Source organism: Trichomycterus rosablanca, chromosome 25, assembly GCF_030014385.1.
Source record: "Trichomycterus rosablanca isolate fTriRos1 chromosome 25, fTriRos1.hap1, whole genome shotgun sequence".
NCBI classification, from domain to species: Eukaryota; Metazoa; Chordata; class Actinopteri; order Siluriformes; family Trichomycteridae; genus Trichomycterus; species Trichomycterus rosablanca.
In genome coordinates this window covers 6,016,744-6,041,971 of record NC_086012.1, presented here as the reverse complement: position 1 = coordinate 6,041,971, position 25,228 = coordinate 6,016,744, and the positions used below count along the sequence as shown (strand labels likewise).

General features: G+C 43.1%; 2 protein-coding genes across 3 annotated transcripts in view; one reads left to right on the top strand and one right to left on the bottom strand.

Moving 5' to 3' along the window:
• Positions 1-236: 236 nt before the first annotated feature.
• LOC134302764 (dual specificity protein phosphatase 14) lies at positions 237-2,373 on the bottom strand. Its single transcript, XM_062987965.1, has 2 exons — positions 2,298-2,373; positions 237-881 (listed from the first exon to the last, which is right to left on the bottom strand). The coding sequence occupies exon 2, from the start codon at positions 874-876 to the stop codon at positions 361-363; it is 516 nt and encodes a 171-aa protein (XP_062844035.1). The 5' UTR covers positions 877-881; positions 2,298-2,373; the 3' UTR covers positions 237-360.
• Positions 2,374-5,313: 2,940 nt separating this feature from the next.
• The window catches only part of LOC134302897 (kinesin-1 heavy chain-like), a 39,225-nt gene continuing 19,310 nt past the window's right edge, over positions 5,314-25,228 (top strand). For both annotated transcript variants that reach the window (XM_062988150.1, XM_062988149.1), the window contains exons 1-9: positions 5,314-5,659; positions 18,569-18,656; positions 18,742-18,815; positions 19,844-19,948; positions 20,038-20,086; positions 21,410-21,465; positions 22,615-22,702; positions 22,827-22,951; positions 23,035-23,139. In XM_062988150.1, the coding sequence (XP_062844220.1) occupies positions 5,534-5,659; positions 18,569-18,656; positions 18,742-18,815; positions 19,844-19,948; positions 20,038-20,086; positions 21,410-21,465; positions 22,615-22,702; positions 22,827-22,951; positions 23,035-23,139 (816 nt within the window). In that variant the 5' untranslated portion in view covers positions 5,314-5,533. The remainder of the gene's footprint in view (positions 5,660-18,568; positions 18,657-18,741; positions 18,816-19,843; positions 19,949-20,037; positions 20,087-21,409; positions 21,466-22,614; positions 22,703-22,826; positions 22,952-23,034; positions 23,140-25,228) is intronic.

Below are 25,228 nucleotides of genomic sequence, written 5' to 3'. Positions count from 1 at the left end.
TGCTTATACGTAGGTGTGTTAAATCTGGTAAAGCAAATCAACTGCTTTCAAATTTGGCGAAAGCCGATGTCTGTCTCAAAATAACTGCCCCAGTGCCCAACCAATGGATTGACTAGTGTGGAGGAACTCCAATGGTCTAAGCAAAGCTGTCCATTTAATATCAGTGCATGACTATACTAATGCTCTTTTCCCTAGGCTAGCACAATAATCCATACAGACTCCAAAATCAAGTGGTCAACCAAATCTATATTTATGGAATGGGGTGTCCAAGAAGTTCATGGTTAGGTGAACATGTGTTTGACCATGTAGTGTGTCTCAAAATACTCGTAAATACTAGGGTAGATTTTCATACATATGTCTTTAAATGTTCAAGCAGTATCCACAGTCTTTTGTTGGTGTTATGGACTCGGGCAGTACTCCATTTGTGCTTGAAACCATCCTGACACTATTACTACTGTGCAACCTTCTTTCATAATCGAGCAGCTGCCTCCAGAAGCCGGCGTTGGGACGGATAAACGGCCTTGCATCCAGAACCTGGAGGTACGCCTCGAGCAGAGAAGTCCCCTCGAAGCGCATCAGGTATGCCATGACCAGAGATGGAGATCTGCTCCTGCCAGCTGCACAACAAACCAGGGAACTGCCGCTCCGGTTCAGGTGAATGAGCTCCGCCAAGGCGTCGAAGTGTCGGTGCAAGGGGGCGTGGGGCTCGTCTCGCACTGGTACGCAGACCCACTCTGTGCCTGTGTGTTGTGACCGTGATGGGGGGTCACATAAGCACACCACTAGGGTGACGCGTCTGTGTGCGAGAGCAGACGGGTTCAAGGCGTCTATGCCGCTGAGGTAGAGTCTGGGAGTGACCTGGGAGATGGCGGACATGGAGGCTAGATCAGCAAACATACAGAAATGTAACGAATTATTACATCTGGGTCACATAGAGCAGGGCTTTCAAAGCCAAAAAAAATGGGTCACAGAAAAATAATTAAACAAATTTTAACATGCACATTAAAAAAAAACTTGTTTACAAACTCCCCCTTGTGGAGACTTTATGATATACATTGTAAACCACAGTGGGACCAGACTGACAACTTCTCATTAATTAAGAATATTTTTGTGTTTTGTTCTGATGAATTTGATGTGTTGTCATTAGTCATTAGAATATTGGGAATTCTTGCATGGTGCTCCTGTCCAGGAATTATTACCTGTGCAGTGGTAGCTCAGTGGTTAACGTACTGGACTAATCAGAAGGTTGTCTGTTTAAGCCCCACCACCATCAAGTTGCCACTGTTGGGCCCTTGACTGTTAATTGTAGTTAGATGCTTTGGATAAAAACATCTGCTTAATGCCAGAGGTGCTAATCACTGTAATTGATCAATGAAAGAGTTAACAGGGTTTTAATAAAGTTTGGACTAGACTTCTATTTCAATTTTATTAATTCTTTAATATACTTTGTATGCATTTTCTCCCTTTTTAGCGCGTCCAATTGCCCGATTGCTACATGCTTCCTCTCCAATGCTGATCCTCGCTCTGATTGAGGAGGACGAAGCTAACCCCCATGCCCCCTCCGACACGTGGGCAGCAGCCGTTTGCATCTTATCACCTACGCTTTGACGAGTGCAATGCAGATCAGCACTGTGTACGGAGAGACACACCCTGACAGCACTCATTCCCCGTCTCTGTGCAGGCGCCATCAATCAGCCAGCAGAGGTCGTAATTGCATTAGTTATGAGAGAGTCCCTATCCGGCTTTAATATCCCACCCCTATCTGAACAACAGGCCAATCAGTGTTCATGTGGCTGCTCAGCCCAGCCGGCAGGCAGAGCTGAGACTCGATACGATGTATTCGAGATCCCAGCTCTGGTTCCAACGTGTGTTTTACCGCTGCGCCACCTGAGCGGCCTTATTAATTAACTTGAGACTTGAACCAACCACCATGACACCAATTAGAGTCCATACTACAAACTATTTATATAATAGGGAAATATTAGTATAATAAAATAAAATGTTAGTATAATATTACATCTATTATATATACAGTACATTCAAATATATAAACTTATGTTTGTGGTTTGGATCCACGAATTCAGGCAGACTAAAATATCCTGCTATAAGAGAAGAATCAGTTTCACTGAATCGATTGCTTATGATTCGATCCTAAGAATCGACTCTTTGTAACATCGACTCCAGTACATATCAAGCACAGGCTACTAAACAGCAGTTAATATATTCAAAATACGTTCGCACTCAGACTTCATAGATGTTAAAGGATAAATGTTTACCTTAGACTGTGAGGTACATACCTGTATTTAAATGTTACCTCTCAGTAATGTGATTTAATCCTCGGAGTTCTGAATCGCACTGCAGTAACAGATCCGCTGTGTGGTTATAAATAGAACCGAGCGACAGGCTTTAGCAACAGAGCCTCATAGTGGTCATACAGCGGTACTGCAGTCATGTTTTATCTAAAGCGACTTACAATTGTGTCTAATACAATGCATTCAAATTAGGGTTCAGGGGCCCAACATTGACAGGTTGGAAAAGTTGGGGCTTGAACCAGAACCCTTCTGATCACTAGTCCTAGACTAGACCTTAACAACTAAGCTATCACTGGTCTCATCATCTTGTGGAGAATGACATCTTTAGACAGTTTTGGATTTAGATGTGTACTGTATTGTACTTTAGGGTACCATGCAATAAAAAAAGGGACAAAGGACTAAACTTTTTAGACCAAATAATACCCCTGATCAATCCAGAGTACACTGAGAAACTGAGTATATCCAAATTGGGACAAACCAATACCTTTATCTTGATATGTCAACTTAAATTACAAATAAAAATATTTCATATTTTATCATTATTACATTTTGTTTAAGTGCTTGATGCAAATATTTGTATTAAAATTATTTGGGGTATCACATGGGCTTCAAGTACCACCAGTAGCGAAACACTGCCATTTATTTAAATGTTTTCTGCCTTATCATTAAGATCTACATTATTGGTTAATATATTAAAACTAAAGAGGTGCATTTGATTAAAGAAATGTGATTATGATTGTAGCTCAACAGTGGTAGAGTATGTTGTGAGTTGAAAACGTTTGGTGAAAGATGTAAGTGTGAATTTATGTATGTAATGGGGTGGAAACTTTTGCTCAGATATGTGATTATGTGTGTGCAGGTATGTATTTGGTTGGGTGTAAATACTTTAGCTCAGATATGTGATTATGTGTGACTATTGTAAAGACTGGTTAGCATGGGGAAGCCCCCTTGGAGAGAGACTACCGGTGCTTAGTTACTTCCCCTGTCCTCCGAAGAAGCACACAGGAGACGACCAGTGCAGTGTAATGGAAGTATTTATTGGGCATAGGAGCACCCACACTTCCACTCATCACAATCCAGGATAGCAGCAGTAGAACACAACAGTCAGGCTACAACCCGAAATAATCACCATGAGTGCTTATCTAAAGATGTCTGAACGTTCTCTCACACAATAATGTGCATGCTCATACCACTTAAGGGACTGTTACACTATGTATGTATATGGGAGTGAATACTTTGGTAATATATGTGATTGTAAGCATGTTTGTGTATGGACAAAAGTATTGGGACACGTTTTCTATTTTTAATTCACATCCTTCAGCTTGCTAACAGGTGTAATAAATCAATTAAACACAGGAATTGGAAATTATATGCTTCCGACTTTCCTGTTCTAGCATGACTGTTCCCAGTGCACAAAGCAAGCTCTATAAAGACTCGGAAGAAAAATTTCAGTGGCCTGCGCAGACCTTTGAACAGCTTTGGAATGAACTGGAACATCAGTTGAGGCTTTCTTTCTTTTGGTTGAATGAAAACAGATTCCCACAGACATACTTCAAAGCCTTGTGAGAAGTGTTCTCAGAGGAAAAGCTGTCGTTGTAGCTGAAAAGCTCACATAGAGGTCTATGTGTGTTAAAAATCTAGATCATAACTAGATCATAGTCAGGTGTCCAACAACAATTGGCTAAAAACAGTAGAGTATGTTTATAAATTTGTCTTGGATACATACATGTGTTGGAAAATAGCATTTTTACACACTTTTTAATTTAGAGACTCTTAATCTAAAAGCAGTAAGAGAGACGTGTGGCAGCATTTAATGTTCTTGGCTTATAACTCCTTGTTTAAAATAGCCCAGAGAGATTCTCGATAAAATAAGACTCATCAGCTGATCTCTATCACACTGCTAGCTCGTGATCATATTCCAGTTCAAATTCTGTAAACACGTTGGTTATGGTCTATGTGTGTCATTACATCAATAAATTAGTGATGGGTGACAAAATGGAAATTATTGGTGCCTTAAAGCTCCAGGGACCCAGATGCTTTTCTTCTAACATCTGCCTGTCAATGCTCAATGCCCACCTCCCACCTTCCAAACACAATTACATGTTTTACACTCTTTGCTTACATTCATGACAGGAACGGTAGTTACTCGTTACACAAGGTTCATCAGTTCACACAAGGTTATATCGAACACAGTCATGGACAATTTAGTGTCGCCAATTCACCTCACTTGCATGTCTTTGGACTGTGGGAGGAAACCGGAGCCCCCGGAGGAAACCCACGTGGACACGGGGAGAACACGCAGAACTCCGCACAAAAAGGACCCGGACCGTCCCACCTGGGGATCGGACCCAAGACCTTCTTGCTGTGAGGTGACAGTGCTACCCACTTAGCCACCGTGCTGCCCCAAAGTGGATAGTATTGGTGCCTTAAAGCTGCCTGTCAATGCCCCCCCACCCAACCTTCCAAACATAAGCAGAATATAGTATTTTGTTTCCTGCAACTATGGTGTATTGAGATGCTGGCCATTTAGCAACATGTGGTGTTACACAAATTGACATGTGGTGTTAGACAGAATGGCGTGTTGGCACAGTTGGCACTATTCTGAAGACTTGGGATTGATTATTTCCCTGATTACTGTGTTCACAATGTCCTAGTGTCCTAGTAAGTTTCCTCTGGGTACCTTAGGTTTCCTTTTACATCCCAAAACATGCAGTAGGTGGAATAGCTACCATTAATTGACTTTAGTGAGTGACTGAATGAATGGGTGAGTTTGTGGTTTTTCTAACATTAAATAATAATAATGCAAGATTACTGCATATACTGTAGTATTAAATAACCCAGAACAGACCACTTTTTGTTAAACTTTATCTGAGTTCGTTTCATTGTTTAGAATCGACTCCTAAACCGCTGAGTCGACTCCCATGTGTCAGTACTGGAACTCGAAGAACCGACTCTTTTTGGGATCGGCTTCCAGCCCTAGATGTCACTGGTGTGTGCAACGACCGAGCTGGTGAGCCGCACCGGTACCAGGACTGCCATGTTGGAGAGGAAGTAATCGAAAGTCCCCAGGACTAGGCGCCTGTTTTTTGCGAATAATCGGTCGAGGGGGTCTCCTGCTTTTACTGGGTCGGATCGGGCAGGTTTCCCTCGACGGTTCACTTCGCTGGCGGTCAGATCAGTCCGCGCTGGTTAGGATTGTTCCCGTTCGGTAAGGGCGGAAGATGGCGGACCCGGCGGAGTGCAACATTAAAGTAATGTGCCGTTTCAGGCCATTGAACCGCTCAGAGGTGGACAGAGGGGACAAGTACGTCCCGAAATTTCAGGGGGACGAGACCGTCATCGTTGGGGTGAGTTTATTCTTGTTACCAGCTGCCTTACATTGCATGGTCGAAATGACTGGCAGTGGCTGCATCCCAAACCGCTTCCTACAGCACTAACTCGGACCCCTACTTAGTGCACTCATGACACTGTTTAACGTGACTATTTAGTGCTTAGTGTGTGGGTTTGGGACGCAACCCTTGTCTTGTTTTCCCTTGTCCACTCTGGATAGCTTGCTAACTTATCCTAATTCTGGTATAAAAAAAAAAAACATTGGACACCACATAATATCCTGCATATTTAATATGTAACACTGGGTGTCTACTTTAATTCTGACCTTATATTAAAGTGCTTTGTTTTTATTTACTGATAGCTAATAGCTAGTCCGGTTTAGCCAGCTAGCTAATAGCGACCAGGCTAAGTAAGCAATGTCCGTGTTTTACTGGCTGACAGCCAAACTGATTAAATTTGACATTTACGTGTTTAAACAATATTATTAATGACCTCCTGACGGCTTTAGTAATGTTTTACACGACTCCAAACACAACCAGTTTGACCTGATATTAGTTACTGGTATTCTAATCAAACCCATTAACAGCTACGTTTATCATACATGTGCTGCATATGTGTTTACCACGGACAATCATTTCAACATGTTCTCCTGTCCTGAGAAAAGCATTGAAAATGCTGTTTACTTGATTACTTATAGCTGTGAGACTTATAACCAATATAATACCAGTATTGCACTCTATGTAAAATGAATTGGAAGTAATATTTCAATAAAAATAGTTTTTTGCATTTCCCTATCTAGTCATTCCGTATTCTTAATTGCAAGTCATAATGCTTGCACCACCCACACACTAGCGCTTTTATCCTTTTTAATAATGGCTTTATACGAGTCCTGCACCAGTATCCATAAATCATCCACCCCTAGTTCAGGTGCCTTAGAGATAAAACCAGAGATGGGAACTAGAGTCTGTGACTCGGATTCATTTCAAGTGACTCGGATTCATTTCAATTGACTCGGACTCGACACCCGACTTGCCAAAATTGACTTGTGGACAGCAAGTCAGCAACATTAGTTACGTCTGACAATTTTATATATATATACATATATATATGATCCGACATCATTCTGATCGTCATTTTCTGCTCTCTAATAACGCTCCGGCCGTTTTAACCCACAACGCACACAATGGCTAAATGTTCCAGCCAGCTTCCGGCGTAGTGATGAAGCGTCGCTCCCTACTCCCTCCTTTGACTGTGAATCACACTTTAAATGGTGGAATACGCAGTGCACTTCACAGTATCAATTAATGTGAATGGAACGCTACAGAATTGGCGCTAATGACCTTCTGATTTAAATTGTTAGTAAGTTTGCAGCGTCACACAGATGATGGTCAGTGAAACGCTTGATTGGCTTTCTAATGAGTTCGTGTGTTTCTTCACAACCAGGAAAAGTTTGGAGGTTTTTAATTATAAGCACATTTACAAAATAACGGATTATATTCCTAATGGGACACACGCTTATAAATTTTATAGCTTCTGGAAGAACATAAGCTAAGGTAAGCAGTATTATGGATTTTTTTGCTGTGTTTTGGATTTTGGTCGCTGTGCCCTAATTTGCAATGAAAACAAAACGTCAGTTTAAGCTTTTAACTGGTACCTAGGAAAGTAAAGGCACGTAGTAAACGGCAAAATACAGTCGCTAATCTGTTGTTGTTTTTCATCTGAATTTACAGATTATTTGTTTATTTCTCCGCTACATTTCCAATATATGTTTTGTGTTTATTATATTGACTCGTGACTTGACTCGGACTCTAGCCTAAAGACTCGTCACTCGACTCGGACTCTAGCCTAAAGACTCGTCACTCGACTCGGACTCTAGCCTAAAGACTCGTCACTCGACTCTGACTCTAGCCTAAAGACTCGTCACTCGACTCGGACTCTAGCCTAAAGACTCGTCACTCGACTCGGACTCTAGCCTAAAGACTCGTGACTCGACTCGGACTCTATCCGAAAGACTCGTGACTCGACTCGGACTCTATCCTAAAGACTCGTGACTCGACTCGGACTGTAGCCTAAAGACTCGTCACTCGACTCGGACTCTAGCCTAAAGACTCGTCACTCGACTCGGACTCTAGCCTAAAGACTCGTCACTCGACTCGGACTCTATCCGAAAGACTCGTGACTCGACTCGGACTCTATCCTAAAGACTCGTGACTCGACTCGGACTGTAGCCTAAAGACTCGTCACTCGACTCGGACTCTAGCCTAAAGACTAGTCACTCGACTCGGACTCTAGCCTAAAGACTCGTCACTCGACTCGGACTCTAGCCTAAAGACTCGTCACTCGACTCGGACTCTAGCCTAAAGACTCGTCACTCGACTCGGACTCTAGCCTAAAGACTCGTCACTCGACTCGGACTCTAGCCTAAAGACTCGTGACTCGACTCGGACTCTAGCCTAAAGACTCGTGACTCGACTCGGACTCTAGCCTAAAGACTCGTGACTCGACTCTGACTCTAGCCTAAAGACTCGTGACTTGTCTCGGACTCTAGCCTAAAGACTCGTGACTCGACTCGGACTCTAGCCTAAAGACTCGTGACTCGACTCGGACTCTAGCCTAAAGACTCGTGACTCGACTCGGACTCTAGCCTAAGGACTTGTGACTTGACTCGGACTCTAGCCTAAAGACTCGTGACTCGACTCGGACTCTAGCCTAAAGACTCGTGACTCGACTCGGACTCTAGCCTAAGGACTTGTGACTTGACTCGGACTCTAGCCTAAAGACTCGTGACTTGACTCGGACTCTAGCCTAAAGACTCGTCACTCGACTCGGACTCTAGCCTAAAGACTCGTCACTCGACTCGGACTCGTATTTTGTGACTTGAATTGCCCTTTATGCCCTATATGCCCTATTGAATTGCCCTGGATAAAACCTATCGACCTTGACACCCAACCAGATTGAGAACTCAAGATCTCAGCAGTGATGGGCTAGCGCATTAGACGACGGACACCACCCGAGCGTCATGTATATCTAATGCCTAGTTCACGCTACATGATTTTTGCCCTGATTTTCGCTCGCTGACTGGTCGCCGCTAGATGTGGCAGCTCGGAGGCAACTCGACGCTCGCTCGACGAGTGCTCGCAGACTCCAGAAAAATATCTAGCATGCTAAATATCTGGACCTGTCGTGACTCAAATTCATGTAGTGTAAAAGGTGTTGCGAGCTGGTTGTAAGTCTTATGAACACAGGATACAGAAGGGAAACCCGGGGGGAGGAGTTGTAAATGTGTGGGGCATAATATAGTTTATATCAGAATACAATACACAAGCTTTACAGTATTTGTGACCTATCGTCCACGCCAAACCATAATACCAACGCTGCATTGCAAAAAATATTTATTAACCTCCAACTCACTACAGAACAGACCATCCCTACCCGCCGCATAGCCAATGATGGTATCATTAAACGCCTCGTCACTTCTCATGTGTTTTCGAGACAAAACGTAGTTTGGGAGACCAGATAGACCCGTCTGCGATTCCTCCCGGTGATAGATGGTGTAGTGTGTGACGCCCTATCGCCGATCAGTCATGTAGTGTGAAAACCACAACGACTTAAAAGACTCCCGATTACAAGAGATCAAGTCGTGTAGTGTAGTTGGTCTTTGTTGCTTTTTAAACCTTTGTCCTTGAGTAATCGAGTAATCATTCACTGCGCTGTGTAATCGTCTCCCTGGGTTTGAAGACGTTACGAGAAATATGATTTGCTATGTGTCGTCAAGTCAAAAGAAGGACGAGGGTCATAACAGGTTTAATTAAATCTGTTTGGGATGTAAATGATTAAGCTGTTAACTGAGTATTGTTTGGTCGGTACTGTCAGTTATTGTACAACAGCTGAGGTTCGATTCCGATTGAGAGTGAAGCTACAATCTTACATTACTGCATTTACTACATAAACACTTGAGATGAAGTCGTATCCAATTACCCGATTGCATTACGCTTCCTCTCTACCGATGCTGATCCCCACTGCTGATTGAGGAGAGCGAGACTGACACACGCCTCCTCCGACACGTGTGCTGTATTTGACAGCATCTTTTCACCTGCACGAGGTGAGTTCATATGCAGATCAGCTTTGTGTACAGAGAGCCACACCCTGATCAGCACATTATCCCTCGACTCAATCAGCCAGCAGAGGTCAGAATTGCACCAGTTATGAGCTCCCTATCCGGCTCCCACCCTGTATGAACAACAGCCAATCGCTGTTCGTGTAGCCGCCCAGTTTCGAACCGCCCAGTGCTAGCATGTTTTACCATTACGCCACCTGAGCTCTAGTTTTATTATTAGAGCCAAGCTTGTAAATACCAATTACTAAATGTACGTTAAAGTACTTTAACCCACTACTGCTGGGATCCAGGGTTCAAATCCCCAGCAGTGCTATCAGTCAGACTGGCGTGTACACACAGACGTAAATGGCTGTGTCTGGGATGATGGTCAAGGCCCCACAAGGGTACGGTGTCCAGTCTGGGGTGGGTTCCTGCATTGCGCTCAGTGACTCCAGGGAAACCACCCCACTGCCACAGTTACTAGGTCGACCAATCACGGCAGCCTTATAGCTGGGGTGAGTTCATATGCGGATCAGCTTTGTGTACAGAAAGCCACACCCTGATCTGCGCGTCATCCCTCGACTCCCTCGTGATTGCAGCAGTTATGAGGTCCCTGCTCGGGGTGTGGTACAGCATTGCTCACAGTGACTCCAGGGAAGCCACCCTGACCAGGGTGAAAAGAAATGAACTTCTTGTTTTGGCTGCCACTATACGTGTTGTATATGAGCAAAAAATCATGACCATTGATAGTAGTCATAGTAGTTGTCATGGTCACCGAGCGCTTTCTCTTCTTTTTCGCTGGCTTTATTTTAGCTAACCTAGCTAACAGGCTAATCCAATATTACATTTTCACTCACCGAACCTGAAGCGCTGTGAGGAATCAAAGCGGATGAACAATAGCCAGTCAACTCACAATGCTAGCTAGATACAATAGGACACAATTAAGCATTGTTTGCTAGCCAGCTGTCATTAACCTGTTTGCTTGAAAAGCCCTTGAACTGGTTTGGTTCAAGCCCTTGTACTGGTATGTTCACTGTATAGCACTGTGTTTAATAAATAAAGCATAAAGATTTGCTGATGGGAGGCTATAAGTCATTTATTGGCTAAAAGTAAGTGGAAAAATGACAGGAATTATGAATATATATTTCAGGTTATTGCTTTTTATTGAAGGGCATGCAGCACCTTTTGGGACTGGGGGGCTTAACTTAGCACTAGTGGTACATGTACCATAGCTGACGAACTGTCGGGGCGGCACGGTGGCTAAGTGGGTAGCACGGTCGCCTCACAGCAAGAAGGTCCTGGCTTCGATCCCCGGGTGGGGCGGTCCGGGTCCTTTCTGTGTAGAGTTAGCATGTTCTCCCCGTGTCCGCGTGGGTTTCCTCAGGGTGCTCCGGTTTCCTCCCACAGTCCAGAGACGTGCAAGTGAGGTGAATTTGTGATTCAAAATTGTCCAAGACTGTGTTTGATAAATTTTCAAATGAGTCTGTGGTTCTGTTTAAATTAGTTCCCATTCAGTCATAAAATAATTTGTGAGTTTAGTCAGTGACGTTGGACGTGGCCTGGTTCGTAAAGTTCTAGATAATCTCATAGGTGTTTAATGGGGTAAAGTAAAGGCCCTGTGCAGGTCACTGGAGTTCCTCCAAAACAAACTTGTCAAACCAGGTCTTTGTAGATTTTGCTTTGTACACAGGGAGCACAGTAGGGCTGGGCGATTTTGAAAAAAAAAAAAAAAAAAAAAACGATTATTTTAATATTATTACCGACTGTCGATTTCGATTGTTCTTGTATAATGCTATTGAAAAAAAGACTAAATTTTTTTTTTTTGCATTTTAATTTAAAAGACTGCAGAAGTGAAAAATAGTAACAGCACCACTAGGGCTGGGCGATATGGATAAAAAAATTATATCTCGATATATTTTAGCTGAATGGCGATATACGATATATATCTCGATATTTTTTCATCCCATAAGGTAATAACAACAAGACACTTCTGAAACAAAGCTACATGTTCCAAATACTAAATACCAAAAATTTTTACAGGCACTTTTATTAATATTCATGCTGGGGAAGCTTCACACAGGAACTACTTTTCCTTAAAAAAAAAAAAAAGCTATTCTAAAAAAAAGTTTGTTGTTTTCTAACGTCTCGCCTGTTGTGTAACGTGAATTACAAATATATTGTCCGGCCCTTTAAGAATGTTAAGTGCACTATAGGGCGCAGGGAGCGAGTGTGTAGGGAAGGTATTAGAATTTATCTGATCACGACCACGTACAACATCCAGTAGAGAAGTCCCTCCCCGTAATGTTTGATTTTTACAGATATAGCAAATACAGTGTATCACAAAAGTGAGTACACCCCTCACATTTCTGCAAATATTTCATTATATCTTTTTATGGGACAACACTATAGACATGAAACTTGGATATAACTTAGAGTAGTCAGTGTACAGCTTGTAAAGCAGTGTAGATTTACTGTCTTCTGAAAATAACTCAACACACAGCCATTAATGTCTAAATAGCTGGCAACATAAGTGAGTACACCCCACAGTGAACATGTCCAAATTGTGCCCAAATGTGTCGTTGTCCCTCCCTGGTGTCATGTGTCAAGGTCCAAGGTGTAAATGGGGAGCAGGGCTGTTAAATTTGGTGTTTTGGGTACAATTCTCTCATACTGGCCACTGGATATTCAACATGGCACCTCATGGCAAAGAACTCTCTGAGGATGTGAGAAATAGAATTGTTGCTCTCCACAAAGATGGCCTGGGCTATAAGAAGATTGCTAACACCCTGAAACTGAGCTACAGCATGGTGGCCAAGGTCATACAGCGGTTTTCCAGGACAGGTTCCACTCGGAACAGGCTTCGCCAGGGTCGACCAAAGAAGTTGAGTCCACGTGTTCGGCGTCATATCCAGAGGTTGGCTTTAAAAAATAGACACATGAGTGCTGCCAGCATTGCTGCAGAGGTTGAAGACGTGGGAGGTCAGCCTGTCAGTGCTCAGACCATACGCCGCACACTGCATCAACTCGGTCTGCATGGTCGTCATCCCAGAAGGAAGCTGACGCACAAGAAAGCCCGCAAACAGTTTGCTGAAGACAAGCAGTCCAAGAACATGGATTACTGGAATGCCCTGTGGTCTGACGAGACCAAGATAAACTTGTTTGACTCAGATGGTGTCCAGCATGTGTGGCGGCGCCCTGGTGAGAAGTACCAAGACAACTGTATCTTGCCTACAGTCAAGCATGGTGGTGGTAGCATCATGGTCTTGGGCTGCATGAGTGTTGCTGGCACTGGGGAGCTGCAGTTCATTGAGGGAAACATGAATTCCAACATGTACTGTGACATTCTGAAACAGAGCATGATCCCCTCCCTTCGAAAACTGGGCCTCATGGCAATTTTCCAACAGGATAACGACCCCAAACACAACCTCCAAGATGACAACTGCCTTGCTGAGGAAGCTGAAGGTAAAGGTGATGGACTAAACCCAATTGAGCACCTGTGGCGCATCCTCAAGTGGAAGGTGGAGGAGTTCAAGGTGTCTAACATCCACCAGCTCCGTGATGTCATCATGGAGGAGTGGAAGAGGATTCCAGTAGCAACCTGTGCAGCTCTGGTGAATTCCATGCCCAGGAGGGTTAAGGCAGTGCTGGATAATAATGGTGGTCACACAAAATATTGACACTTTGGGCACAATTTGGACATGTTCACTGTGGGGTGTACTCACTTATGTTGCCAGCTATTTAGACATTAATGGCTGTGTGTTGAGTTATTTTCAGAAGACAGTAAATCTACACTGCTATACAAGTTGTACACTGACTACTCGAAGTTATATCCAAGTTTCATGTCTATAGTGTTGTCCCATGAAAAGATATAATAAAATATTTGCAGAAATGTGAGGGGTGTACTCACTTTTGTGATACACTGTACATGCACATCACATATACAAACACACAAGTCAGAACAACAGGAGACGCACCGTTACGTTATTATTACTTTCTCAACACTCGCATACACTATATATGAAGTAAACACGTGCATGTCAGGCGGGGCAGGTGAACATGTGCAGAGGCAAACTGGGAGAAGAGAAAGTCGAACTGTCGGATCTAACTGGAACGCAACATCTACAGTATATCGATATATGCGATATTGTCTTATCTTATATCGCGTATGAAAATATATCGATAGAGACTCAAACGATAACACTAATTAAAACAAAATAGAAATCTTAATTAGCTATATCCTTTATAAGAATGGCTCACAAACAACCCTTACTTTAAATAATGTGCAGCAGAACCTCCTTACATTAGGAAAAGTGCAAAACCTTCAAAAAGTTCTTTAAGATAAGATAAGAATTTATTGATCCCCTTAGGGAAATTAACTTGTTACAGCAGTATGAAGACAGGAAAAACAGAAAGAAATACAACTAATATATTAGGTTATTGCACTTATTGTAAATAAATTACATATTGCACTTGTTATTACACCCAACATGAAAGATTAGGAATGAGTGATATTTATTATATATAGGGATGCATCGATACCATTTTTTCCCAACCGAGTACAAGTACATGTATTTTTGTACTCGCCGATACCTATTTAGAATGATGCAATCTGGAGCATTATGGAATAGTGTAGTTTTTAGTGTAAAATAGTGCAGTGGAACAGTTGCTTGGGTTGCCATCACTAATTGTAAAAAAAAAAAAAACACCGCACAGCCATCATTGAGAAAGCTTCTGACAAGCTAACGTTAACGTTCATTAATAAACGCACATAATTAACGTTGTGCACATCATACATGCGATGCGATGCGATTCTGCTGATTGAAATATTTACTTTAAAAGGATAATACAGTCCGATCCCATCTGAGCCGATTCTATCAGCACGTACATTCGTGGTTCACCTCGGTAAATCGTAAACGACTCTGAGTCGGCTCCCGCTCTGTGGTAATAACCAGTATAATTGGTTATTACCCCCGATACCCCCATGCACTAGGCACAAGGTATCGGATGTTTAGTATCGGAGCCTCGTTTGCGAGTACGAGTTAATGAGCGCGGTATCGGGCTAATACCCGATACTGGTATCGGTACTCATGCATCTCTAATTATATATTATTATTGTTACAGGTTTCTTAAGAGCACATGTCCCCGGTCAGTCAATCCTGATCGCGCTCATCGGCTCCGAAGTTGTGATTCAGTTCGGCTGTGTTTGATTCAGTGACTCTTATTTGAACGTTTTGCCGATCGTGTTTGCGCTCCTTATTTCTGAATCTAACCGTTACCGTGTATAATCCTTGTTGTCTTCCGTTTACTGTTTTAGTTTATCCTCTGGTTTTGGACTCTACCTGGTTTTGTACACTGTTTTCGCCCTTTTGATATTAAACTTTACCTGATTTATATTCCGCGAGCGTCTGGTCAGTTTCTGCCTCGTGACATGTTGGTATTTTAATTAAAAGATAAAGTATGTAAACAATCGCGATTGTCACATTTCTAACATCGGATGAAAACGTTCATGCGAATTAACCGAATTAATCGTGAAAATCGCCCAGCCCTAGAGCACAGTCATGCTGGAAACACTGGGGACAGTGGTAGCCTAGTGGGAAGAGCTGTGGGCAATTGGAAGATTGTCAGTTTAAATCCAGGTTCTGCTATGCAGCCCGTGTTGGGCTCTTGAGCAAGGCCCTTAACCCTGTCTGCTCCAGTGGTGCCGAACATTTGCTGACCATGCGCTCTGACCCCAGCTTCCAAACAAGCTGGGATATGCGGAAAAAGGATTTAATTGTACTGTACACCTGTATATGTATAACTCATCGTCCCCTAAACTTAAATTCTTTAAAACGTGACGTTCTTTGTGGAGAAATCTGTACCCTTAAACTCCCTTGTACCCTAAAAACATTAACAATGTACAGCCGCTTTGTTTAGTGCTCGCTTGAGCGGGGCAGTAAGAAGTTATCAAAGTGCGAATATGAGACGGATCTGCATTTGTGTGGAATAATTGGCAAATTCAGTCTGAAAGCTCCACGTGTATCTGTGATCAGCTGTATTTTTCTCCTGTTTCACTTTTAAACTTGTGTTACAGCTAGGGGTGCTGAAAATCTGTAAGGATCAACTTTTTTTTTCAAGAGTCTAAAATGCTTATCATTAAAAAAAGCTTAATGTGACTAAATGTATTAAATGGGACCCACCTCTAAGCTCTCTGTGACCCTCTGGTTGAGATCCATTGGGCTACAACATATGTGACTTAGTTTAATATGTGCAATTGAACCCTGTTTAGCCTCATCTATATAGATAGACACAATAAACTTTGGGCAGACAGATTATTCGTATTTCTTTACAGTTTTCTACTGTCTTTAAAATGAAGAAGAACACTTGTACACTTCATTCGCACATCTCCAAGATCTCTTTTCTGTTCCAGCTTAAGAACAAATGTGTTCTTTCTGCATCTTTCAGTTTAGGGTCATTCAGCTGACCAAGGAAAGGAACAAACAACCACAAAAACAAGCCCTAATTCACACACTCACATCTAGTGTTTTAGCTGATGCTTTGCCATGTTGCTTTTCTTGTTGTATAATTAGGTTTAGTAAAGCTAACTAATCATAACTAGGTTGGTTTGAATGTTACACGGGTAAACACTGTAGATACGATCAGGTAAAGTGTATTTAATAAATTGCTAGTGGCTTTATAAAACTAATTAGGCAACAGTTGGTTCTGGGAGTGGCGTTGAGTTTAAAAGACGTTGAGTTTTAAGGTATTTCTTCCCATAAGGATGTTTGGAAAGCCTGCTAATGCGTTCCGAGGGCCTGTGAAGCTGCATATGCACTATATTGCCAAAGTATTCGCTCGTCTGCCTTCACAGGCATATGAACTTGAGTGACTCCCATTCTTAATCCAAAGGGTTTAATATGATGTCGGCCCACCTGTTGCAGCTATAACAGCTTCAACTCTTCTGGGAAGGCTTTCCACAAGGTTTAGGACTGTGTTTAAATGGGAATCTTTGACCATTCTTCCAGAAGCGCATTTGTGAGGTCAGACACTGATGTTGGACGGTAAGGCCTGGCTCGCAGTCTCCGCTCTAATTCATCCCAAAGGTGTTCTATCGGGTTGAGGTCAGGACTCTGTGCAGGCCGGTCAAATTCTTCCACACCAAACTCGCTCATCCACGTCTTTATGGAGCTTGCTTTGTGCACTGGTGTGCAGTCATGTTGGAACAGGAAGGGGCCATCCCCAAACTGTTCCCACAAAGTTGGGAGCATGAAATTGTCCAAAATCTCTTGGTATGCTGAAGCATTAAGAGTTCCTTTCACTGGAACTAAGGGGCCGAGCCCGACTCCTGAAACACAACCCCACACCATAATCCCCCCTCCACCAAATGTTACACTCGGCACAATACAGTCAGACAAGTACCGTTCTCCTGGCAACCGCCAAACCCAGACTAATCCATCGGATTCGTCACTCCAGAGAACACGTCTCCACCGCTCTAGAGTCCAGTGGCGGCGTGCTTTACACCACTGCATCCAACGTTTTGCATTGTGCTTGGTGATGCAAGGCTTGGATGCAGCAGCTCGGCCATGGAAACCCATTCCATAAAGCTCTCTACACACTGTTCTTGAGCTAATCTGAAGCCCACATGAAGTTTGGAGCAGCTGGACTTGTTGCACAGGTGGCATCCTATTACGGTACCACGCTGGATTTCACTGAGCTCCTGAGAGCGACCCATTCTTTCACTAATGTTTGTAGAAGCAGTCTGCATGATGCCTAGGTGCTTGGTTTTATACACCTGTGGTCATGGAAGTGATTGGAACACCTGAATTCGATGATTTGGATGGGTGAGTGAATACTTTTGCCAATATAGTGTAGTTTAGGTTAATGTTTTTGACACTTATACACTGAAAATAACACAAATATATAAAAAACCTGTATTTTATCTTTACTTTTTCATTCTTTCCTTATGCTTCTTAATCGTGGAGATGCTTGATCTTGGAATTCTGTACTGAATTTACTTTTTATATTATTCTTGTGTTATTTCCAGTGTTTAAGTATTAAAAACAACCCCATTATTTTATTTATTCATTCTTTTATAACCATACAGATAAATAAAGTCCCAACAACACTCCTGCACCTGATACACTCACACCAGAGGAAAACATCACCAAGTCTTTCCTCATGTTTGTTTAAATACACCCAAACTAAATTACAGTCTCTGGTTTTTAGGGGTCCTATGTGGGTCCCTTTCGACTAATTAATAGGGTACAACAAATAGGCTACAGTCAGTAATTGTATACCTACAAAGTTTATCTATCTAAACGGTTTAGCTTATAAAATAATGAATGAATGTGTGTACCTAATAAAGTGCTCAGTGACTTTGACCATGGTGTAGGTGTTGGTGTAAGACAGGCAGGTTTGAACATTAACCCTAACCCTACCCCTAACCCATCTACTAAACAAGTTCAAACGGAATGGTGCGGAAACGACTTGAACAGTGGTTAGAGGAGATTGGTCAGAGTGGTTACTAACAGGAAGGCTGTGGTTGCTTGAATAAGCACTCTTTGTAAACGGTGATAAGAAGATATACAACACGTTGGATGTTAGGCTGGCGCAGAGCTAAAACACGCTAATGTACCAGAGCTGAGTTCGGATATTAGTTCTGCTACAGGCAGGCTGGACGCCCATACGGACAACGATTGGCTCATCCGGTGGGGGAATGACGCTTGGTATTCTTTATGGCTACTGCAATTATAACCTTTGCTGGTTGATGGTCATATGAGAGACTAACACCGATAAGGGGGCTTAGTTTTGGCATCATGGTACTCATTGTACTTGTGTGTTTGTCTTCCAGGGAAAACCGTACGCCTTCGATAGAGTCTTGCAGTCCAACACGACCCAAGAGCAGGTGTATAATGCTTGTGCACAGAAGATCGTTAAAGGTATGTTTTGCACTTCTGTTCATAATTACTGCACCTCGTTTTCTGTTCAGGCTGATCACTCAGAACCTTCATTTTTTATCGGCAGATGTTTTGGATGGTTATAACGGGACGATTTTCGCCTACGGTCAAACGTCTTCGGGAAAAACGCACACAATGGAGGTGAGAGAAATCATTTAAGAATGGTTTTAAGAATGAATTATGGTGCCTAGAGGGTTCAGTGGGATATTCCGCCAACTCAGCACAATCGGCAGTACCTGCAGCAGACGAAATTGGCCACTAGTCTGCTGGGTGGGAACAGATCGGACTAAAAACTGGGGTGGGGTCTTCAAGGTATATATTGACAGCAGTTCTTTAACATTTCTAGCCCTAAATGCCCCCTTTCACAGCAAAAAGGTCCCGGGTTCGATCCCCAGGTGGGGTTTGCATGTTCTCCCCGTGTCTGCGTGGGTTTCCTCCCATAGTCCAAAAACATGCAAATGAAGTGAATTGGAGATACTAAATTATAGGGCTGTAACGATACACTCTACCCAAGATGCGATATGATTCATGATACTGGTGTTCACGATATGATTTTTTCCCGATTTTTTTAAACTGAAATTGAAGAAAAATTATTTTATTATTTTTCTTAAAAAAGTCAAATAAAATACTGTATTTGTGATTATCTTTTATTTATCTAAATAATGAATGCCCTTTTATTTCTGAGGTAGGTACAAACTATGCAAAACAATTTTGAATTAAGCCCAATTTGGCTGAAAAACCCTGAATCTGGCAACCAGGCATGTAGTGCCAGTGATGTCAACCAGGCGAGCTGTATAGAAGATAGATGTGCCAGTCCCCTTTGCTGTTTAAAGTGAATATTGATTCATTATACATGTAAACCGATTTAAATCGTGGAATTTTCGAATCGGTTCTTAACTGTCTTGTGGTGCATCGTTACATCCCTACTAAATTGTCCATGACTGTGTTTGACCTGATGAATCTTGTGTAATGAGTAACTACCGTTTCTGTCATGAATGTAACCAAAGTGTAAAACATGACGTTAAAATCCTAATAAACAATAATAATAAATAAATGCCCCCTTTCAAAATTAGCTGTGTGTTTCAAATATCTAAAAAGCCTTTAACATTTTATAAATGTGTCACATGACTAAGCAGCTATGATTCATGTTGTTCTTTCTTTCCTCTCAGGGTAATCTACACGAAACAAATTCAATGGGAATCATCCCCAGGATAGTGCAGGACATTTTTAACTACATTTACTCCATGGATGAAAACCTGGAGTTTCATATCAAAGTAAGTTCTCGGTTCTTTTTCTTCTTCTCTTTTTCTGTTGCATCGCTGTAATTTCATTATAACGTGTTGTGATGGGTTTGTTTTTGTAGGTGTCGTATTTTGAGATTTATTTGGATAAGATCCGGGACCTTTTGGATGGTGAGTGATGCTGATTTTTTTAAATGCTATTTCTGTCAATTTAGTCATATCCAATTACTCGGTTGTACACTGATCAGCCATAACATTAAAACCACCTCCTTGTTTCTACACTCACTGTCCATTTTATCAGCTCCACTTACCATATTGAAGCACTTTGTAGTTCTACAATTACTGACTGTAGTCCATCTGTTTCTCTACATACTTTTTTAACCTGCTTTTACTCTGTTCTTCAATGGTCAGGACCCCCACAGGACCACCACAGAGCAGGTATTATTTGGGTGGTGGGTCATTCTTGGCACTGCAGTGACACTGTCCACTAACTGCCCACTCTGTTAGACACTCCTACCTAGTTGGTCTTCCTTGTAGATGTAAAGTCCGAGACGATCGCTCATCTGTTTGAGTCGGTCATCTTCTAGACCTTCATCAGTGGTCACAGGACGCTGCCTATGGGGCGCTGTTGGCTGGATATTTTTGGTTGGTGGACTATTCTCAGTCCAGCAGTGACAGTGAGGTGTTTAAAAACTCCACTCATACCAGCACAACACACTAACACACCACCACCATGTCAGTGTCACTGCAGTGCTGAGAATGACCCACCACCCAAATAATACCTGCTCTGTAGTGGTCCTAGGAGAGTCCTGACCATTGAAGAACAGCATGAAAGGGGGCTAACAAAGCATGCAGAGAAACAGACGGACTACAGTCAGTAATTGTAGAACTACAAAGTGCTTCTATATGGTAAGTGGAGCCGATAAAATGGACAGTGTGTGTAGAAACAAGGAGGTGGATTTAATGTTATAGCTGATCGGTGTATCTCCTCTACTGCTGCAGACCCCCATATTGACTGAAGAGGGCGTTTTTTTTTACTTGTGCATTCACACAGCCAGCGGATGGCTCAATTGCTGCAGTAATTAGGAGACTTTTTGACCCCGCCCACCCTCAGACACAGCTCCTCCTTTCTGTTTATACATTTCCCCCACTATTATTCCAGTCTAGTCGTATCTTATTACTCGATTGTAATTCACCTCTACTGCTCCTGACCACCACTCCTGACCATGGATGGTCGCACATGTGCAGGGTTATGTGCATATGGAGATCCGTATCGTGCACGGAGCTTCACGCACCGATCTCCGTTATCCCCCGTCTCATTGTGCAAGCGCCATCGATCAGCCCCTAGAGGTCGTAACTGCAGCAGTAATAAGGAAACCCTGTTTGGCCAGTCAATCTTGTGTCTGTGCAGGCACCTGGCCGGCTGAACTCGAAAGTTAGTGTAATTCTCTTTTACTTAACTTCCTCATGTGTCTGTTTCTGTTTCTATTTCAGTGTCGAAGACCAACCTATCTGTACATGAAGACAAAAACAGAGTTCCTTATGTAAAGGTTAGTTTCATCCAGGTCACATGACACGGTTTCAGGTCATAAAAAGCTTTCAGGTGCTGCAGTAAACATCAGGTTTGTCTTCCACTGCTGGGGGCACCAGATCGTGTCTGAGGAGGGTGTATTTGCACGTGCGCTGTCCAGGATTTTGGTGATCTCAGCGTTCCTATATTTATGTACAGGCGTCTTGGGCTACTAACCAGAGTCCTTACATAGTGTCGAAGACCCCGCCCCGTATTTAGTCTGTTTTTTCGCTGAGCAGACTAGAGGCCAATTTGTCTGCTGCAGGCACTACCAATAGTGCCTCTTAGGGGGCGCCCAGCCGACCGGTAGCTGAGCTAATATTCAAGCTCTGGTGTTCTAGTGAAGTATCCTACTGTGCCACCTGGGTGCCCATTTTCTTAGATTATTATTCATTTTTTTCCAGTATACTGATTTCCAGCTCCTGATTGCACACCCCACAAACACCACGAGCTGATCAAAGAGAGTCGGCTGTTTTCATGTCCCCGAAGACCCCGCCCCCTGTTTAGTCAGTTTTTTTTATTTTTTTGAGAGTTTAGAATCCCAGCACTGGTGTTCTAGCGAAGTATCCCACTGTGCCACCTGGGTTATTCATTATTCATTTTCTTCCAGTATACTGATTTCCACCTCCCGATTGCACACCCCACAGTCTGATCGAAGTGAGTCGGCTGTTTTCATGCCTCTGAAGTGGGTGGTTTACCATGATTAAGCATGAATAGAGGCTTGCAGAGAGCCGTATTGCACATGGAGAGTCATGCACTGCTCTCCATTAATGACCATTTTTTTGCAGCTGCATTCACACAGCCAGCAGAGGGCGCAATTACTATAGTAATAAGGAATCCCATCGACCCACCCACCCTTAGACACAGCCTAAGACACACTCGTAATACGCCTCTACTGCTCTTGGACCTCCACTCCTAATCGAGGATGGTCGCACATGTGCAGGGTTCATATGGAGATCCGTATCGTGCACGGAGCTTTACGCACCGATCTGCGTTGATTAAGCATGAGTAGATGGGACAGCTCTGGTAATCATTAAAATTTGAGGCTGGATCTGGAAATGAAATTGTTAGATTGTTATATTGTTACACTTGCTGTACTAGTCAGCGACGAATGTCTCTGTAATTGCAGGGATGCACCGAGCGATTCGTGTGCAGTCCTGAAGAGGTGATGGACACCATTGACGAGGGCAAATCCAACAGACATGTCGCCGTGACAAGTAAGAACACGCTTGTAAGAAGTAATATTAATAATGATGGTAAAGTTTATTTGTGAAGTTTGCTGTAAAACCTCTGTGTGTGTGTGTGTGTGTGTGTGTGTGTGTGTGTGTGTGTGTGTTTCAGACATGAATGAACACAGCTCCAGAAGTCACAGCATCTTCCTGATCAATGTGAAGCAGGAGAACACTCAAACCGAGCAGAAACTCAGTGGCAAACTTTACCTGGTTGACTTGGCAGGCAGTGAGAAGGTACAAATAGAATAGAGAGAGTTTGTATGTGCGTGTGTGAGAGAGATTGTTCACTCTACTCAACTGTACTGATTTTTTATTAGGTCAGTAAAACAGGAGCTGAAGGTGCAGTTCTGGATGAAGCTAAAAACATTAACAAGTCTCTGTCCTCACTGGGAAACGTCATCTCAGCCTTGGCTGAAGGGACGGTGAGTCTCTACTTTTATACAATTATACTGTTTATAAAAGAGAGAGCTGTACAGAATTTGGAGAGTCACCCACTATGCCCTGTGTGTTCCTCAACCAGACAGCAGAATACGGCAGATGGGGGCTGTTAGCACCGTGAGCCCTAGACTAATTCTCGTTATTTAATGTATACAAATATAAAACTACCCCATTCAGGTGAGAAGAAGTGGTTGGGTACTGCACAGGTGTCGGAGGGGACGTGTGCTAGTTACAGGAGTGGAAACAATATATATTTTGCTAATTGGATATGACTAGATCAGCACGGTGGCTCGGTGGGTAGCACTGTTGCCTCACAGCAAGAAGGTCCTGGGTTCGATCCCCAGGCGGGGCGGTCTCCGGGAGCTCCAGTTTCCTCCCACAGTCCAAAAACATGCAGTCGGGTTAATTGGAGACACTGAATTGTCCTATAGGTGAGTGGATGTGTGTGTATGTGTGTCTGCCCTGCGATGTCCAGGGTGTTACTGTGTGCCTTGCGCCCATTGAAAAGCTGGGATAGGCTCCAGCACCCCCCCCCCTTCCTGATTGGATAAGCGGTTAAGAAAGTGAGTGAGAGTGAATAATATTCAGATGTACCCCAAATTCAGGTGTTACAATCACACTGTATTTTTAACAGATACAGTGGTACCTTGTAACTCAACGTCCCCTAAAGAAATTTTTACATTTAAACTCGACGTTTCCCTTAAACCCGACGTGTGTGCGTGACCCAGATCAACCACAAAGCAGCATAAAATCATAACCGCTGCTTACCCGAGCTTCTCTCCTTTAAATTGAGTCCAAATCTACAGTGTATCACAAAAGTGAGTACACCCCTCACATTTCTGCAGATATTTAAGTATATCTTTTCATGGGAAAACACTGACAAAATGACACTTTGACACAATGAAAAGTAGTCTGTGTGCAGCTTATATAACAGTGTAAATTTATTCTTCCCTCAAAATAACTCGATATACAGCCATTAATGTCTAAACCACCGGCAACAAAAGTGAGTACACCCCTAAGAGACTACACCCCTAAATGTCCAAATTGAGCACTGCTTGTCATTTTCCCTCCAAAATGTCATGTGACTCGTTAGTGTTACTAGGTCTCAGGTGTGCATAGGGAGCAGGTGTGTTCAATTTAGTAGTACAGCTCTCATACTCTCTCATACTGGTCACTGAAAGTTCCAACATGGCACCTCATGGCAAAGAACTCTCTGAGGATCTTAAAAGACGAATTGTTGCACTACATGAAGATGGCCAAGGCTACAAGAAGATTGCCAACACCCTGAAACTGAGCTGCAGCACAGTGGCCAAGATCATCCAGCGTTTTAAAAGAGCAGGGTCCACTCAGAACAGACCTCGCGTTGGTCGTCCAAAGAAGCTGAGTGCACGTGCTAAGCGTCACATCCAACTGCTGTCTTTGAAAGATAGGCGCAGGAGTGCTGTCAGCATTGCTGCAGAGATTGAAAAGGTGGGGGGTCAGCCTGTCAGTGCTCAGACCATACGCCGCACACTACATCAAATTGGTCTGCATGGCTGTCACCCCAGAAGGAAGCCTCTTCTGAAGTCTCTACACAAGAAAGCCCGCAAACAGTTTTCTGAAGACATGTCAACAAAGGACATGGATTACTGGAACCATGTCCTATGGTCTGATGAGACCAAGATTAATTTGTTTGGTTCAGATGGTCTCAAGCATGTGTGGCGGCAATCAGGTGAGGAGTACAAAGATAAGTGTGTCATGCCTACAGTCAAGCATGGTGGTGGGAATGCCATGGTCTGGGGCTGCATGAGTGCAGCAGGTGTTGGGGAGTTACATTTCATTGAGGGACTCATGAACTCCAATATGTACTGTGAAATACTGAAGCAGAGCATGATCCCCTCCCTCCGGAAACTGGGTCGCAGGGCAGTGTTCCAGCATGATAATGACCCCAAACACACCTCTAAGACGACCACTGCTTTATTGAAGAGGCTGAGGGTAAAGGTGATGGACTGGCCAAGCATGTCTCCAGACCTAAACCCAATAGAACATCTTTGGGGCATCCTCAAGCGGAAGGTGGAGGAGCGCAAAGTCTCG

Bases quoted from the DNA above. Each gene is read 5' to 3' on its own strand.
- LOC134302764 (XM_062987965.1), bottom strand. From the start codon at position 876: ATGTCCGCCATCTCCCAGGTCACTCCCAGACTCTACCTCAGCGGCATA.